We start from the raw sequence: 14228 nt of genomic DNA, 5'->3' as shown, positions 1-14228 counted from the left end.
CGATTTTGAGTCCTACAACGGTATTTGCGAGATTTTTCACTGCATGTTTTTTAAATCATGCTGTCGCTTCACAAATAGGTTTTAGTTCTTATTTGTGTGTTACATCTCCAGCAAAGCAGTGAGTTAGTTTGGAATTGATCAACAGAGTGTGCTATCTACACTGCCCTATTTGTCGTATGCATATTCGAAACGACTGACAATTTGACGGCTTCGTTTCTTTTTCAGAAACGTGGAAAATTTCACTGTTAGACCAGCATATGAAGGCTTTCCTTTATATTGTGAAATGTTTCATTGCTGTGCAACTTGTTAACAAGTCAAGTACCTCTGAAATCCAGACCCATTCTGTCTGTTTTAGATTGGATGTTGTGCTAGTTTATGTTTTCTCCACGCCCAATTCTGAGAATAGGAGTCAGCACTTTAGAATTTGTCCAAAAAATGTGCAACACTGCACAATAGCATGTACACATGACAGTTTTGATCAAGGCTTGTATATTTTGCAAGTTTGGCCACATGTCTGAGGTTGAAAGACACATGTTTTGTATACCACAGTGAACACATGCGATCCAACATGTTCAGTTAATCGAGAAGTCAGGCCAAGAGCACATGTGGGCATGCACAGAAATCACCATGTATTGTTGGCATTCATGCACACATTCTGATGTACGCCAATCATCAGTTTCCTTGCGCATACCAAAGGTCACGTCCTGCATATCCTTTGCGATAAGTATTGCATCTCCTGGGCATTAAATCAGATTAACTTCTTAATTAAACAAGTGGCTAGGATGCAGAAGGTGTTGAACTTATAAGAAGATATATTTTTCAGATGTCAAATTTAAAACATCTTTAGACGGATACATTTTTCTGACGGGCTTGTTTCTGACTCATAGAAGGCTTGTGTATCCTGTTTGTGATTTGAAAATTTGTATTTTTACGTATTGGTTTATCAGACGTCCTCTTCCTGGTCGTCATAGAGAATAAGATGCAATGATACCAACCCATACCATTTTATCATAATTGTTCCCAAAAAGCAAACAAAATATGCAACTATGATAGCAGTAAAAATATATGAATTTATAAAAAAAATACATTAAATATATTCATCAAATGCCATAGGTACATACACAGTAAATTTCAATCACATTTTATTTAGTATCAAGTTACATGTTGATATTTCCTACTGATTTAAGTGAGTAGAATGTCAATAACAAGTTCATAGAAAATGACCTTGACGACACAGCGGCACAAGTGGCACCACATTTCCTGGTATTCAGTCTTTAGGAACCTGTTATTACGGGTTTGATTCCATGATAATGTTTCAGGTTTGTCAGAAGAATACCTTATTCTCTGGGTTTCCCTAGTATAGTAAATGATCAGGCCAGTATCACTTTGGGCTTCCCCCTTACATCAGACTGAGACTATGTGATCATCTCTGTGTATTTCTATTGCCTCATGTCTTTTATCCTTTTATTTATAGTTTATAAGATATTGCCACTGTTTCTTAATGGTATGCTGTGCAATAAAATGTGTTATCACACTCTAGAATAAGTGAATGTTCAAAATGTCATAGCACCTATGCATTCACAAACGACATCCCCTTGATGGCCCAAACATGTAGATTTTTATAAGGGAACATTTTAATGATTTCAAGATATTCTGTGAAGCATGTATTTGGTCTTCCTGTTGTATTATAGTATAGACACAAACTTTCTACAAGCTGGGAAAACCCCAGGTAATTACTTTCATTGATTCATATCCTGACCGTCTGCTTCAACTCAATGTCACCAAAGAGGCAGTTGTGACTTCTGGTTGGTTAAAACTGTAGGTGTGCTAACTTTCCTCATGGTCTGACCCAGATGGTTTCACATGAAGGTGTGGCGACCTGTAGTTATTAGTTGATGAGGAAACGTGATTTACTGCAGGATATCCTTATTAGCTGCTATTGAAATCTTGAATGATCGTGGCTAGCTACCAGCGCCGTACTTCCGACAGCTTGTTGATTTCTGTCCGTCAGTAGTTCGTGCATTTTGACTACGAGTTACGCTTGTGGTAGACGAAATCCTTGAATTACTAGATTTATGGATTCATTGAATCATTGGATATTTCAATGCAAATACACAATGTTGGTCTCAAAACTCATATGACTGAAACCTTGACAGTATTTTTCTTTAATTACATTTGAAGTTGATGGATTCACTGAATCATTTGATTTATGGATTCATTGAATCAGTAGACACATCAATGCAAGATACAAGGTGTTACTCTCAATACTATGAATCAAACAGAGACAGCATGGGCCAATTTATCAATCAGTCATCCAAGATTTCTCCCTGTCACTATTTGACATTTGATATTTATTTATAGCTTATCATTCTGTCAAGAAACAGTAACAGTATACTATAAACTACAAATATGAACGTTACAGTAGTTACAGACATATAGAAATACAGATACATAAATGATATACATTACTACAGTTTATCATATGCAGTATAGTCAAATGGAATCAATGTGAGGCAATATACAGGATTCAGTTGAAATTGTAAATATCATGATATATTTTAGAAATAGTTTCAGGATTTCTGTTTGAAAAAATTGTTAAAAATTGTTCTTTTCTTGAAAGTGGAGCAAAGCCTTGATTATGAAAAGCAATGTTTGTAGAAGTGACTCCCTTTCTTTCCTCGACTTAGAACAGGATATTATATAGTGTTGTTCATCTTCTAAGATATGGCATGTTTCACATAGACGATGTTCTAGTGGGATTGCAGGTTTTGTATATCTTCCAGTTTCAATTTTGAGTTTATGATTACTTAAACGTCGTTTTGAAAAATGTTACCTATGGGCTTTGGTTTTACAATGAGATAGATAGTTCTCAAGATTTATGGATGAGTTGACCAATCTGTAGGTTCTTAATTTGTTGTTTGATGTGGGAGAATCACTTAATGACAGCCTGAACATGTCTTTACATTTGGACTGGAGTTTATTCATTGTAAATTTATTGAATTTAGTTGTATTAATTATTTCAAAAGTTTGCTTTATTATATTAAATTTATGAGCCAAGCCTATATTGTGATTACAGAGATTGATATTTGTTTCTAAGGCATCCGTAAGTACTAGTATTATATTTGTTGTGCTATCTATATGGATGTTATAGTAAATTATATTTTTGATGATAGGTACTAATAATGAGTATATACCTAGTTCTGCACGACAGGCCCTACTCCTAACAATAATTCACAAAATTTTTCTGGGAGCAGAGTGTCAGTATTTTTTAACATGGTAAAATCTACTTCTATTGCAATGTCATGCTATCTTTTTCATGTTCACAAAAATAGCTGTAAAACACTTGCAAAAACTTGTGAAACACCCAGTGGAAGAAACTTTCAAACTGTCTATTTATGCTGCTCTCCTGATTGCAACCATGTATTTTATTCCCAGACATGAATTTTACGAAATTATCATCATTGTGGATATTTACGATCTCAGTCTGCAATATATCTTTGTGTTAAAAGGGTTAGCTAAAAATAATCCATACATTAAGGCTAAAATTTACTAAAAAATCTCCAAAATACAAGATCATGAACATATTTTTGGCACAGACTACGATCCGTTTTTCTGTGAATTTGAAATTCCCATCTGGCTAATGTCAGTGTTTGTGTTCTGTATTCCTGTTAAAATATTTATCAGCCATGGGATATCAGGCTTGAATTGACTTTTTATACGATACTATTTTTGTGTCATGCATTTGCACTTTCAGCAGAGGTGCTCAGTGTGTTACTTACGATCATACACTTAGAGATTGACGAAGGCTGTTTACAAGCTCAAAGCTATTTCTGCCAAATATATGGACCTTGGCCAACATTTGTGTACATACCTTAATGTTACACATATTTAATCAATACTCCTTTGTATGTACCATGTGGTAATAATTCGGCATCTTTAACAACAGTAGGAGAACTTCATGTTTATCAAGGACCTAATTTGGCATCTGTTACATGTTAACATAAATGAGTCCATTGTTTAAGTGTTGGTGCACATGTTGCATATACCAGTGGCATGCAGTTTGACAGAAGCTGATGTGGAGATACTAGAAGTGACACCTGCACTAACGAGGCAGATGCACCTGGCACATGCAGATTGTAGGGCCACCTGGGTAGGGGTTGTCACATACTGCTGTCTACTCAATCCTGATCAGCGACAAGATTGGAGGCATTAACCGTGTACTAGAAGACCACTATCACAAGATTGATTTATTTAACCAGGGATATATATTCATATATCTGACAGGATTACCACCGTTTCTCAACAGATATCCACTGTGTGTGATATATTGAGAGAAAATCCAGCAGTTTCACATCAGTAAAATGTAACTATTTTCAAGTGGTATGTTTTATATAATAACTCTTTCCTGAGCGATGTTTTCAATACTGAAAATCCATCAGGGAATTCAGAATGTCAGGAATTTCAATTTTATTCTTGACATGTTGACTTTTTGTTGTTGGTATCCGAGTTGCATTTCCCAGTTAAAAATGAACTGAATCAGGATCTGACTTTCTACATGATCTTGAGATGCTGTTTAACTACTGGTCACTAAATATCATGGGTTTTGCTATCATGCTAATGTTAGTTTCGTGCCCTTCACTTCATGTTGCATGTTAACCTAACACCTCTGCATTCTCTTCCGCTACTGAGTTACTGTGTTCAGACGCCATACAAATACAATTCGTAAGCGTGACTTCCACAACCAATCTGCTTCCTGTCGGCCTCATGCAGGTTTTCCCCGACCTGTCAATCATCCATTTGTAGCCTTCCCTTCAGCCAGTCATATCGCAGATGTAAATCTAATTAATGAAAAAACCAGAGCAATGAATGAATCTATTTTTGTATGGTATGTATTTGTAAGTTTCAGTTTACAATATGACAAAAGGAAATGTCTTGATTTTAACTTACATAGCACATTATATAACTAGGAGTTACAGATATCTGTTGACTGTGAGCTGGTAATTATACTTCAATTTTTGCCGGTTGCGCTTCAGTATAGTTGAGACATAATGTTGAGTGGAGATGGTCCCAATTGGAGATGTTTGAAACATGGCTTTGCAGGTAAAAGATGTATTCTTATCAATAATTAATAAATCAGTAATGAAATGAAGGGTTTCTTTTAATTTCTGTTGTGTAAAACTGCTTGAGTGCTGATATTTTAGGTAAAGTTCGAGATAAATATTAAGTCTAAATGACAATTATTAGTTAATTATGTTGTATGTGCTGTTCAATAATATTCATCACAGGTTTTCAGATTGTTCCCTTCATACAGGCTTTCACATTGGTCTGTTTCAGTCAAATATATTATTTACGCTCTTTACAATTTATGTAATTGATGAAAAATAGTATCCTATTGATAAAAATGAATTGCTGACAGTGATTGAGTACAATTTGTGCTGCTTTTAGCAATATTCCAGCAATATCATCCAGGGGGGCATCAGAAATGGGCTTCGCACATTGTACCTTGGATCTCCAGTGTGATGAGCAGATGCTTTAACCACTATGCGATCCCACCACCCCCAAATTGCTGGTACAGATGTTCAGTGCTGTGTAACTTCATAAAAATTATGCACTTAAATTGCCTTGACTGGAACATAACAAAACGTTCATAAATAATCGTACCATGTAAAAGTGAAAAATATCCACATTACATCATACAAGCAAACAATGGAAGGACCACTCTGCCGTACATGAAGGGTGCATGTGATATGTGAGGAAGTAGAGCATGGGTTATGTTGGACACACCCACCAGTGGCTGCCGACAGGGCTCAAGTAGTGGAGCAACATGTGGTTCATCATCGCCTCCAGCTCACTTCTACAAGTAAAACATCTCACGAATCTACAGTTTGGCAGTCTAGATTGTTTAATATTTGAGAATCGAAATTCAGTTTTCTGTGTCAGTCTGTAACTTGAGAATCGGTCCTGACGTGGGTCAGTGGGGTAGCCGAGTAGTTCATGGGTTTGATTCCCCATGTGCGTACAATGTGTGAAGCCTATTTCTGATGGTCCCTCTATCACCATGATAGTCCAATATTGCTAAAAGCGGTGTAGATCTAAAACTCTCTCATTTACTCTATGCTGAAGCTTCAGCCTCATGAGAAATCATTTCAAAACTAACTGTCCACATTTTTGCTCTCTCTACTGAACATCACTAGATCCTAGTCCAACACTCTCACTCAAGTGACACTTGGAGAATGTAATTTTAACATTGCATTCCATATATATGTATATACTCTGCAAATTATTTCTTAAGAACACTATTACTACTTGAAATATATTTTGGCATCAGGAAAAATGAATATAGTAACGAGAATGGTATGGTACATAATGCAGTGAGATAAGAATAATTATGATTTCAAGTGACAAATAAGACTGTTAAAAGGCATACCTCTCCCTTTTTAACATCAAGAGAGTTCAGTATTTACATGTGCAAGCATGACCAATAAATACTTGTGAGCATGTATATTTTTATTAATGTGGTATGGTTGAATCAAATCTAATATAACTGCCATTTGAAATATCGTAACATCACAAGTGAAAATCATTTGTGGTGTCACCCGCTGTGATATTGTTGAAATATTGCTCACTAAGTCCATGTCTACATCTTGATTATCAGACCCTCAGAGTCATTAACGTTTACAATTATGTTTACGGCAATGACAACATGACCCTAATGATTGATTTCAAACTCTGGCAGTAATTTCATATCGGTCAATATGACCCAGGACAGAGTTGCTTTAAAACAGTTGATGCAAGGTAAAGAGAAGCAGAATTTCAGTGTCCATGTCATCAGACTGTTGCTGGAAGATGGGAAACACAGGGAATTTCACCACGCCATAATGGGGAAAGCATGTTTCCTTCAGTGTTTCTTCACAGTGCTCAGTAAACATGAAACTCCCTTTTCTGCAGTTTCAAGAACATGTTCTTTTTGAGAGTTTGGCGACAAATACCAAGGAAGTTATATTTTGGGAAGGTGGAATGGCTTGTTAATGTTCCACTAACAGTTTGAAAATTAGCTGGAGGTGCTAAAGTTGGCAGCCTGGAGATTTACCGTGTAGGAAATAGGTAATGTAAGATACTGTTCAGTAACAGCTGACATGCAACTTCATGCAAGTGTATTTGTTTATTTTGCCATTGTGTATTTTTAAGCATTTCCATATGACAAGGGCAGATTTGGTGGGTAGACTGGTTAGAGTGTTTGCTCATCATGGTGGAGACCCAGGTTCGATACCCAACTTGGTTACAATGTGTTAAGCCCCTGTCTTCCCCCTGATGTGATATTCCAGAAAAATTGGTTACAAGCGTTCAACCCCTCACTCACTATGATGTTGTCTGTGATGTCACCATTTTCTGACACAAAATAATTCATTTATTTTAGAATTATTGAACTGATGCCATTCAAACAAAACAAGTCATAAAAGAAAATAGCCCTCATATGTATGTATAGGTGTATCCTAGCTGATATGTCCTGATAATCTGATGTGCAGTGTTGGAAGAGATTTGTGGAAAAGGCTATTTGGTTAATATTTTGTAAACATGAGGTGTTTAGAGTCTGACTGAGCGAGTGAAACTGGCTTTCAAGTTAGCCATCTATATCTCAGTGGCATGTCATGTATAATCTGGCTTATGTTTTACACGCTGGTACGAGACAAGTGTAAATATCGTCCTGTGTCTCCTCGCTGGTTACAATGACACAATCCGTCAGCCAGGTCATAGTGGGAAGATATCCACCATCGCCATGGTCTACTAAACAATCTTTACACAACAACTCTTATAATTCTGTGCTAAGACGTAGGACTTGAGGCAGTTGTAGTGTTAAGATGGCTTAGTGGCGCTGGCTCAGGTGGCGGCGGAACAAAACACAAACGTCATGTTCATTACCAGACAGAGAGGATGAATCGTGCTTGCTTTGTTTGTTGTTTAGTGCCATATTCAGCAATATTCCAGGTGTGTTGCAAAATCTTAGTAAGAAAGTCTCGATCATACAATCCAGTGATCAACATCATGAGCATTGATCTATTTAACTGAGATGCAGTGACATGTGTCAACCTAGTCAGCAAGCCTGACCCGATCATGTTAGTCGCCTCTTGTGACAAGGATGGGTTGCTGAAGATCAATTCTTTACTGGATCAAGCAAATTTTCAGACAAGAAAGGATCTTAGTAGTATTGGATATCCTGTTAATGGTTCAGATTAACCCAGGTTATGAACCCAAATCTTTGAAAAACATACCAGTCAATGAACTGAATAATATATGGCCCTATCCCTCACACAAAGCTGGAAATAACTTGAATAATTAGGATCATTTTGAATCAGAGTGAACTCCTGGGACCTCCCAGGACAGGAGGGCAGAATAATGGTTAAAGCATTTGCTCATCATGCTTGGTGCATCCCCACATGGGTACAATGTGTGAAGCCCATTTCAGGTGCCCCCTGCTGTGATATTGTTGGCAGATTGCTTAAAGCAATGCAAGCCCAAAATCACTCACTTCAAGAAATCTTGTTGAAGATTTCTCAAATCATGTATGATGTCATGTTTGACTGTCTTGTGGTTGTATTTTGTAAAACTGATGATTATTTGGAGAATGCTCCTATGACTGCTTCATTAGTGTATCTGAAATGAAAAGATATCAACATCTTATAGAACATTGTGTTGGAAGTAAGAGTAAGTGAGTGAGTTTAGTTTTACACCACACTGAGCAATATTCCAGCTGTATGGCGGTGTTCTGTAAATAATCGAGTCTGTACCAGACAATCCAGTGACCAACAGCATAAGCATTGATCTGTGCAATTGGGAACCGATGACATGTCAACCAAGTTAGCAAGCCTGACCACCGGATCCTGTTAGTCATCTCCTTCAACAAGCATAGTCGCCTTTTATGCCAAGTATGGGTTGCTGAAGGCCTATTCTACCCTGGACCTTCACAGGTCTGGAAGTAAGAGGTTTTATGCGCAACAAATAGAAAATATCCACAAATGCTTGTATCCTACATTCCCTGGTCATCACAGGAAATGTGAACAGTATCCTAGCCAGTATCAGAAGAGCAGACCCTGCGAAATAAGTTTCTAAAAGGTGTAAGTGGCTTTGGAAGTCAAGCAAGGCCCTTGGAGCTAATATGTAAACAATGGCAACATTAAGATGCCAAGATAATCACCAAGTACACTGCCTGGCAGGCCATTCCCATATGAGTCTTGTCTGTACCTGCAGTGATTTCTAACTAGATCTTGAAATACTTGGCAACTGGGACCATTCTCCTCTACCTGTAGAGGGTGTGCTTGTAGATAAGCCAGCCTTAGATCACCACAGTAATCTACACTTGCCAGAGCACTAAAATGTTTTATCTGTGCTTCTGAAAATACCAGTGGTATTTTTCCTTTTTGTCTCGGCCTCACAAGGTGTGGGGGTGAATGAGAACATGGTCCAAAGCCAGGTTGATTACAGGCAGGCTATTTTTACAGCCACGATGGAGTTAGTCTAGTGAGCTGGTGCTTGTGTACCCAGTTCTGATGACAGATATGTCCAGTATTTGAAGCCCTTGCCTAGAACATGGACCTCGGTGGCTAAAATATTTATGAAATTCTTCCTGAAAAAAAAATATACTGTGATGGATTTGGTTATAAAACAGAGGTAAATGGCACAGATACTTGTGTCCTGGATGCTTACTGGGTTCATTTTTGAGAGCTGTTGAAATGAGCAGATCTTGCTGGATGTTGATGGAGACTCTAAGCAATGTCTGTTCAACGCAACAAGAAAATTTAAACATTTGGTTTTTTAAAAAACAATTATAAAAAAATGAACAGCCTAATTACCATTGGAAGTGTAAACATTCTGAACATATGTTTGGCAAGTCATTAGTGTAAACGACGGCAAACATAATACTCACTGGAGTTTCAAATTGGGAGTAAACGTTTGCAAATGACTGTGGAAAGTGTAGTTTTTGGGCACAGGTATGCCAAAAAGAAGATTACTGGTGATGACAGGCCATTCAAAGTAGCTGGGTATGTATAACAAACAAGTCATCTCATTGCTGGAAGCGACTCTATTATTGTCTGTGGAGTGTTAGGATGTGAAATGTGTCTCCTTGCTTTCCTTCAACATTGATATAAAGAATGGTTTCTGTTTCCTGGCAGGCCGATGAAAACACTGATAGCAGGAAATATGGTGTAGATGTTCGTGTTTGTTGTGCTAACTTTGGAGTACTGTTATTGAACTGAAGTAGCCATTTAAAAAGCATCTTCAAAAAGTCATGAAAACTTTGATTCTCATCTGCAAGAAACGACAGCCGTCTCTTTCCTGTTTTTGTCTCAGTATTTTTAGCTGATTGAAAATGAGACAAATTTGGCTGTAGTGGGTTAAGATTGTTAGAATAACTTACTGGAGGCGAGATTATTTTGGTTGGAGCTTTGACAGGCATTTTGGCTACATGTTTTGACATTAATATTGATTTTATTGTGGCAGCTTTCTTAATTTACTATAATAGCCTTACTTCTTACTTCAAGTATGCTACTTATTCCCTTGATATTTACTCATTGTATTCTTTTTGCTGAGCTGTGTGGTCTCTCCTTTAACAGTCTAGGAATTTGGGAGAAAAAATCACAATAAATAAACAGTGGAAAGTATGTCAAAATTTTTGGGATCCTATCCCAAATAACTTTTTCAGCCACTCTGATTGGAGCTTGCATTCACTTTTATACTTTGATATTCTCTAATTCAGAGAATGTTTTTTGTTATTTCTGAAAATAAGAATATATTTATTTTGGAGGGAAGATATATGAGACTATGTAGGTCATTATTTAGTTTATGTGAACATAACTATGAGTCATGCTAAAACCTGCAAACCCAAACAAAGGGTACTTGCTGTTAACTGCAGCAACAACTGGTCCATGGTAACCAATTACCTGCAAAACCAATGGGTACATGGTAACCAATTACTTGCAGCAATAACTGGTCCATTATTGATGGTTAACTGGTAACCAATTACCTGCAAAACCAATGGGTACATGGTAGCTAATTGTCTGCAAAACCAATGGGTACATTGTAACCAATTACCTGCAGAAACAGTGAAAACAGTAGGTCTTCGGTTTGAAAAATATAGATCTAGCCCTTTGGCAATCTGAAACATGCTAGTTGGTTTTTATGCACCATTTGACAGTCTGATATGTTTATTTTGTGAATTCACAAACATTGTGTTTGTTTCAGGCCCAGCAACTGTGAGGATGGTGTCCAACAATGGCCCACCATTACCAATGCCAATGCAGGTGCCACCCGGTCACATGGTGCAACAAATAGTTGATGAATACGGAATTTTAACACATGTCATCTTATCTCCACAACCTCCAGTTCCTGGAAGCCCTATGACGGTCAGTACAAGCTGATTAGAATTTGTTTTTGACTTGCATCACCGGCCTTGAATAATAATCAGCCACTTTACAGCTCTCGTTTCACTGTGGTAGTGCAGCTTGGTGAAATATGGAATGAGGACGATAAGTATAGATGGGTTTGAGTCATTCCATCTTCTATGACATCTTTGAGTTCAATACAAAAACATCCAGAAGCAAGAATATGACATTTTATGTTTATTATATGAGCTTTATGAGCTTTGGAGAAAGTAGAACTGATAAGGGTTCAATACAGAATCTGTGGTTCAATACGGAATTTGACCATGTCATTTGTATTGCACCTCTGTATTGCTATCCTAAGTTTACACAGGTATAAAATTCAAAATAAGATGTCAGTATTTGGAATAGTCATGGATGTCAAGACCTCTTCTAGCCAACTAGGACACTTCCTGAATCTAAATTGTGATCCTGATGGGCAGATTGGCATCAAAGCTTGTCCTAGTTATTTAAAACCTGCTCTCTTTGTCACCTTACTCAGTATTGTGAGATCAACCTATTAGTCAATAGCTTGACATTGTCACCAGTTCTGATACACAAAGATGGAACTAAAGACTAGAGAACATAATCCCCGTTTAAATGTTTGACATATATATTTATGATAGTTAAACCATAACTGGACACTGAAAGTGATATCAAACGGCATGTTTGGATGCTTATGAATCTCAGTGGAAAAAGAGTGGAGGCTTCCCACAGGTAAATAACCTTCATGGCTTTATGTCGGAACAGTTGCTATGCTCAATATCAGTGGGTCAAGTTGACAGCCAATCACTGACTGTCATGCTCAGTATTGTTTGTCCAGGTCAATCACGTTCTGCGATAGCTACAACTACACACAGTACTAGAAGCATTGATTTCTCCCCACGCCTTAGGTAGGGATGGACCTGGACGTCATAAGCAGGATTGAATGACAGCTCTTTTGAAGTGACGTCACATGCTTTTTCTTCACAACCTCAACATCGATTTTTGACATGTTGTTGGCTTTCAAGACGTGAAAGGTGTCACCCAAGATATCCAGTGATTGTTACAGACTAGCAGGGTGATCAGCTGATGGGACATTTACAAGATAGGAGATATGTGGTTTACAGGCCGGAAAGGCTTCATCAGTGGCCTACAGTCAGTAAAAACACTGTAGTCCAAGCTCCAGATAATTTTTCAAGGATTTGGGTATATAGTCCCATGTCTGTTTATATATGAGTAATTGCACTTTTTGAGGAGTAACTAGCATTTTGTATGCTCCTACTAGTTTAAAGAGTTCAGTACTTTTGCACAGAGTATCTTAACCTTATTGGTTAATTAGCATGTTAAATATATGAATATAAATGTTTCTCAACAGACCTAAGTTTTTGTAATTCTTATATTGCCAAATAGTTGGCAGCCATTTTCAAACACTCAACATTGAAGTCATGTGACTACTGCGGTAAACTCCGGACAGTGGCTATGACTTTAACAGCATTTGTATAATCACATAGGCATTACTTAACATTTGCTGACACTGTTGTTGAGTTCAGGCGCCTGGACGAATTATCACATACAAGGCAGTTTAGTTAACTGAGTAAAGTACACAAGGTATTATAGACCCATTTGGTTTTTAGTGATTCTTATGCGTTTTTGTACTCCCACATTTGAAATTAATTGAGTAAATGTGATTTTTATTGAGTATAATATGCAAATACTCACCTCATCTGGAGTCCTGCTACAGTGCAAGTCTGTATCAATGCTGGTGGTACGAGGGGTCTAGCTTAATGCATTCACTTGTCATTCTGAAAGTCAAGGTTTGATTCCCCACATGGGTACAATGTATGAAGCTGATTTCTGGTGTCCTCCGATGTGACATTGATGTAAAAGTGTTAAAAGTGGTGTAAAGCCAACTTACTTGTCAGTCACATGGGTATAAATCTCTACACGACTGTGGCACTGCTGGAATGTTTCTAAACGTGACATAAAACCCAGCTCATTTCAATATTTCAGTAAGGTTTGGTCAAACTGCCATATTCTATTTAGGAGATAAAAATCATGTGTTGGCCAATTTCCGGGTGTTATTGAGTATTTAAAGCACAGGAATGCATTTGGAACCAACCGTGTCAGCCGTTTATGTCAGATGTTTATCGACATTGTAAACAAAAAAGTAAACCAAAGGGGTTTTACTGTCTGCAATCGTTTACATCGAGTAGGGATATGGCAGTGAAGTGTCATCAGCTGGCCATTTCAGCTGGTTCCCATGGTAGCATCTGGAGTTGCTCAGTTGTGACGTCATTCTAACTTTACGTCACAATATGATTTGAATGACATCACCACTGTTGATGACACAACAAAAAAATTGTTTACGTGTCAATACACGTGAATAGTCTTGCAGTTTCAAGGAATCTAATACCATTTGATCATGTTTTTCAACCAATCAGATTACAGAACACAGTAACCTTTGGTTTACAATTTCTTATATATACTAACATGCCCAACTGTGTAAATGATTAGAGTAAATAAACAAATTAAAAAAAAACACACAAAAAAACCAGTTCCCTCGCTGATTCACTGCAGATTGGTTAATGGAGTAAACCAGTGATTAAAGTATTTGCTCGTCAGGCTTAAGGCCTGAGTTTGATTCCCCACATGGGTACAAAGTGTGTAGCCCATTTAGGTGTGCACTGTTATGATAATGCTGGAATATTGCGACGTGAAACAAGCTCACTGACGTCACTCACATAAGTACAGATTACTGCAATGTATGAAGCTCACTCACTGCAGCAAAGCTTCTGTAGGGACTGAAACAACTGTCAGGTTATCCCAGAGCAG

The 14228-nt window shown here is 37.5% G+C and overlaps 1 protein-coding gene across 4 annotated transcripts in view; it reads left to right on the top strand.

Moving 5' to 3' along the window:
• Nucleotides 1–14228, top strand: part of LOC137281839 (fibronectin type-III domain-containing protein 3A-like) — a 150469-nt gene that overhangs the window by 94396 nt on the left and 41845 nt on the right. For all 4 annotated transcript variants that reach the window (XM_067813477.1, XM_067813476.1, XM_067813479.1 and 1 more), the window contains one exon: nucleotides 11239–11399. In XM_067813477.1, the coding sequence (XP_067669578.1) occupies nucleotides 11239–11399 (161 nt within the window). The remainder of the gene's footprint in view (nucleotides 1–11238; nucleotides 11400–14228) is intronic.

This window comes from Haliotis asinina, chromosome 4, assembly GCF_037392515.1.
Source record: "Haliotis asinina isolate JCU_RB_2024 chromosome 4, JCU_Hal_asi_v2, whole genome shotgun sequence".
Taxonomy (NCBI): Eukaryota; Metazoa; Mollusca; class Gastropoda; order Lepetellida; family Haliotidae; genus Haliotis; species Haliotis asinina.
This window is presented reverse-complemented; position numbering and strand designations above follow the sequence as displayed.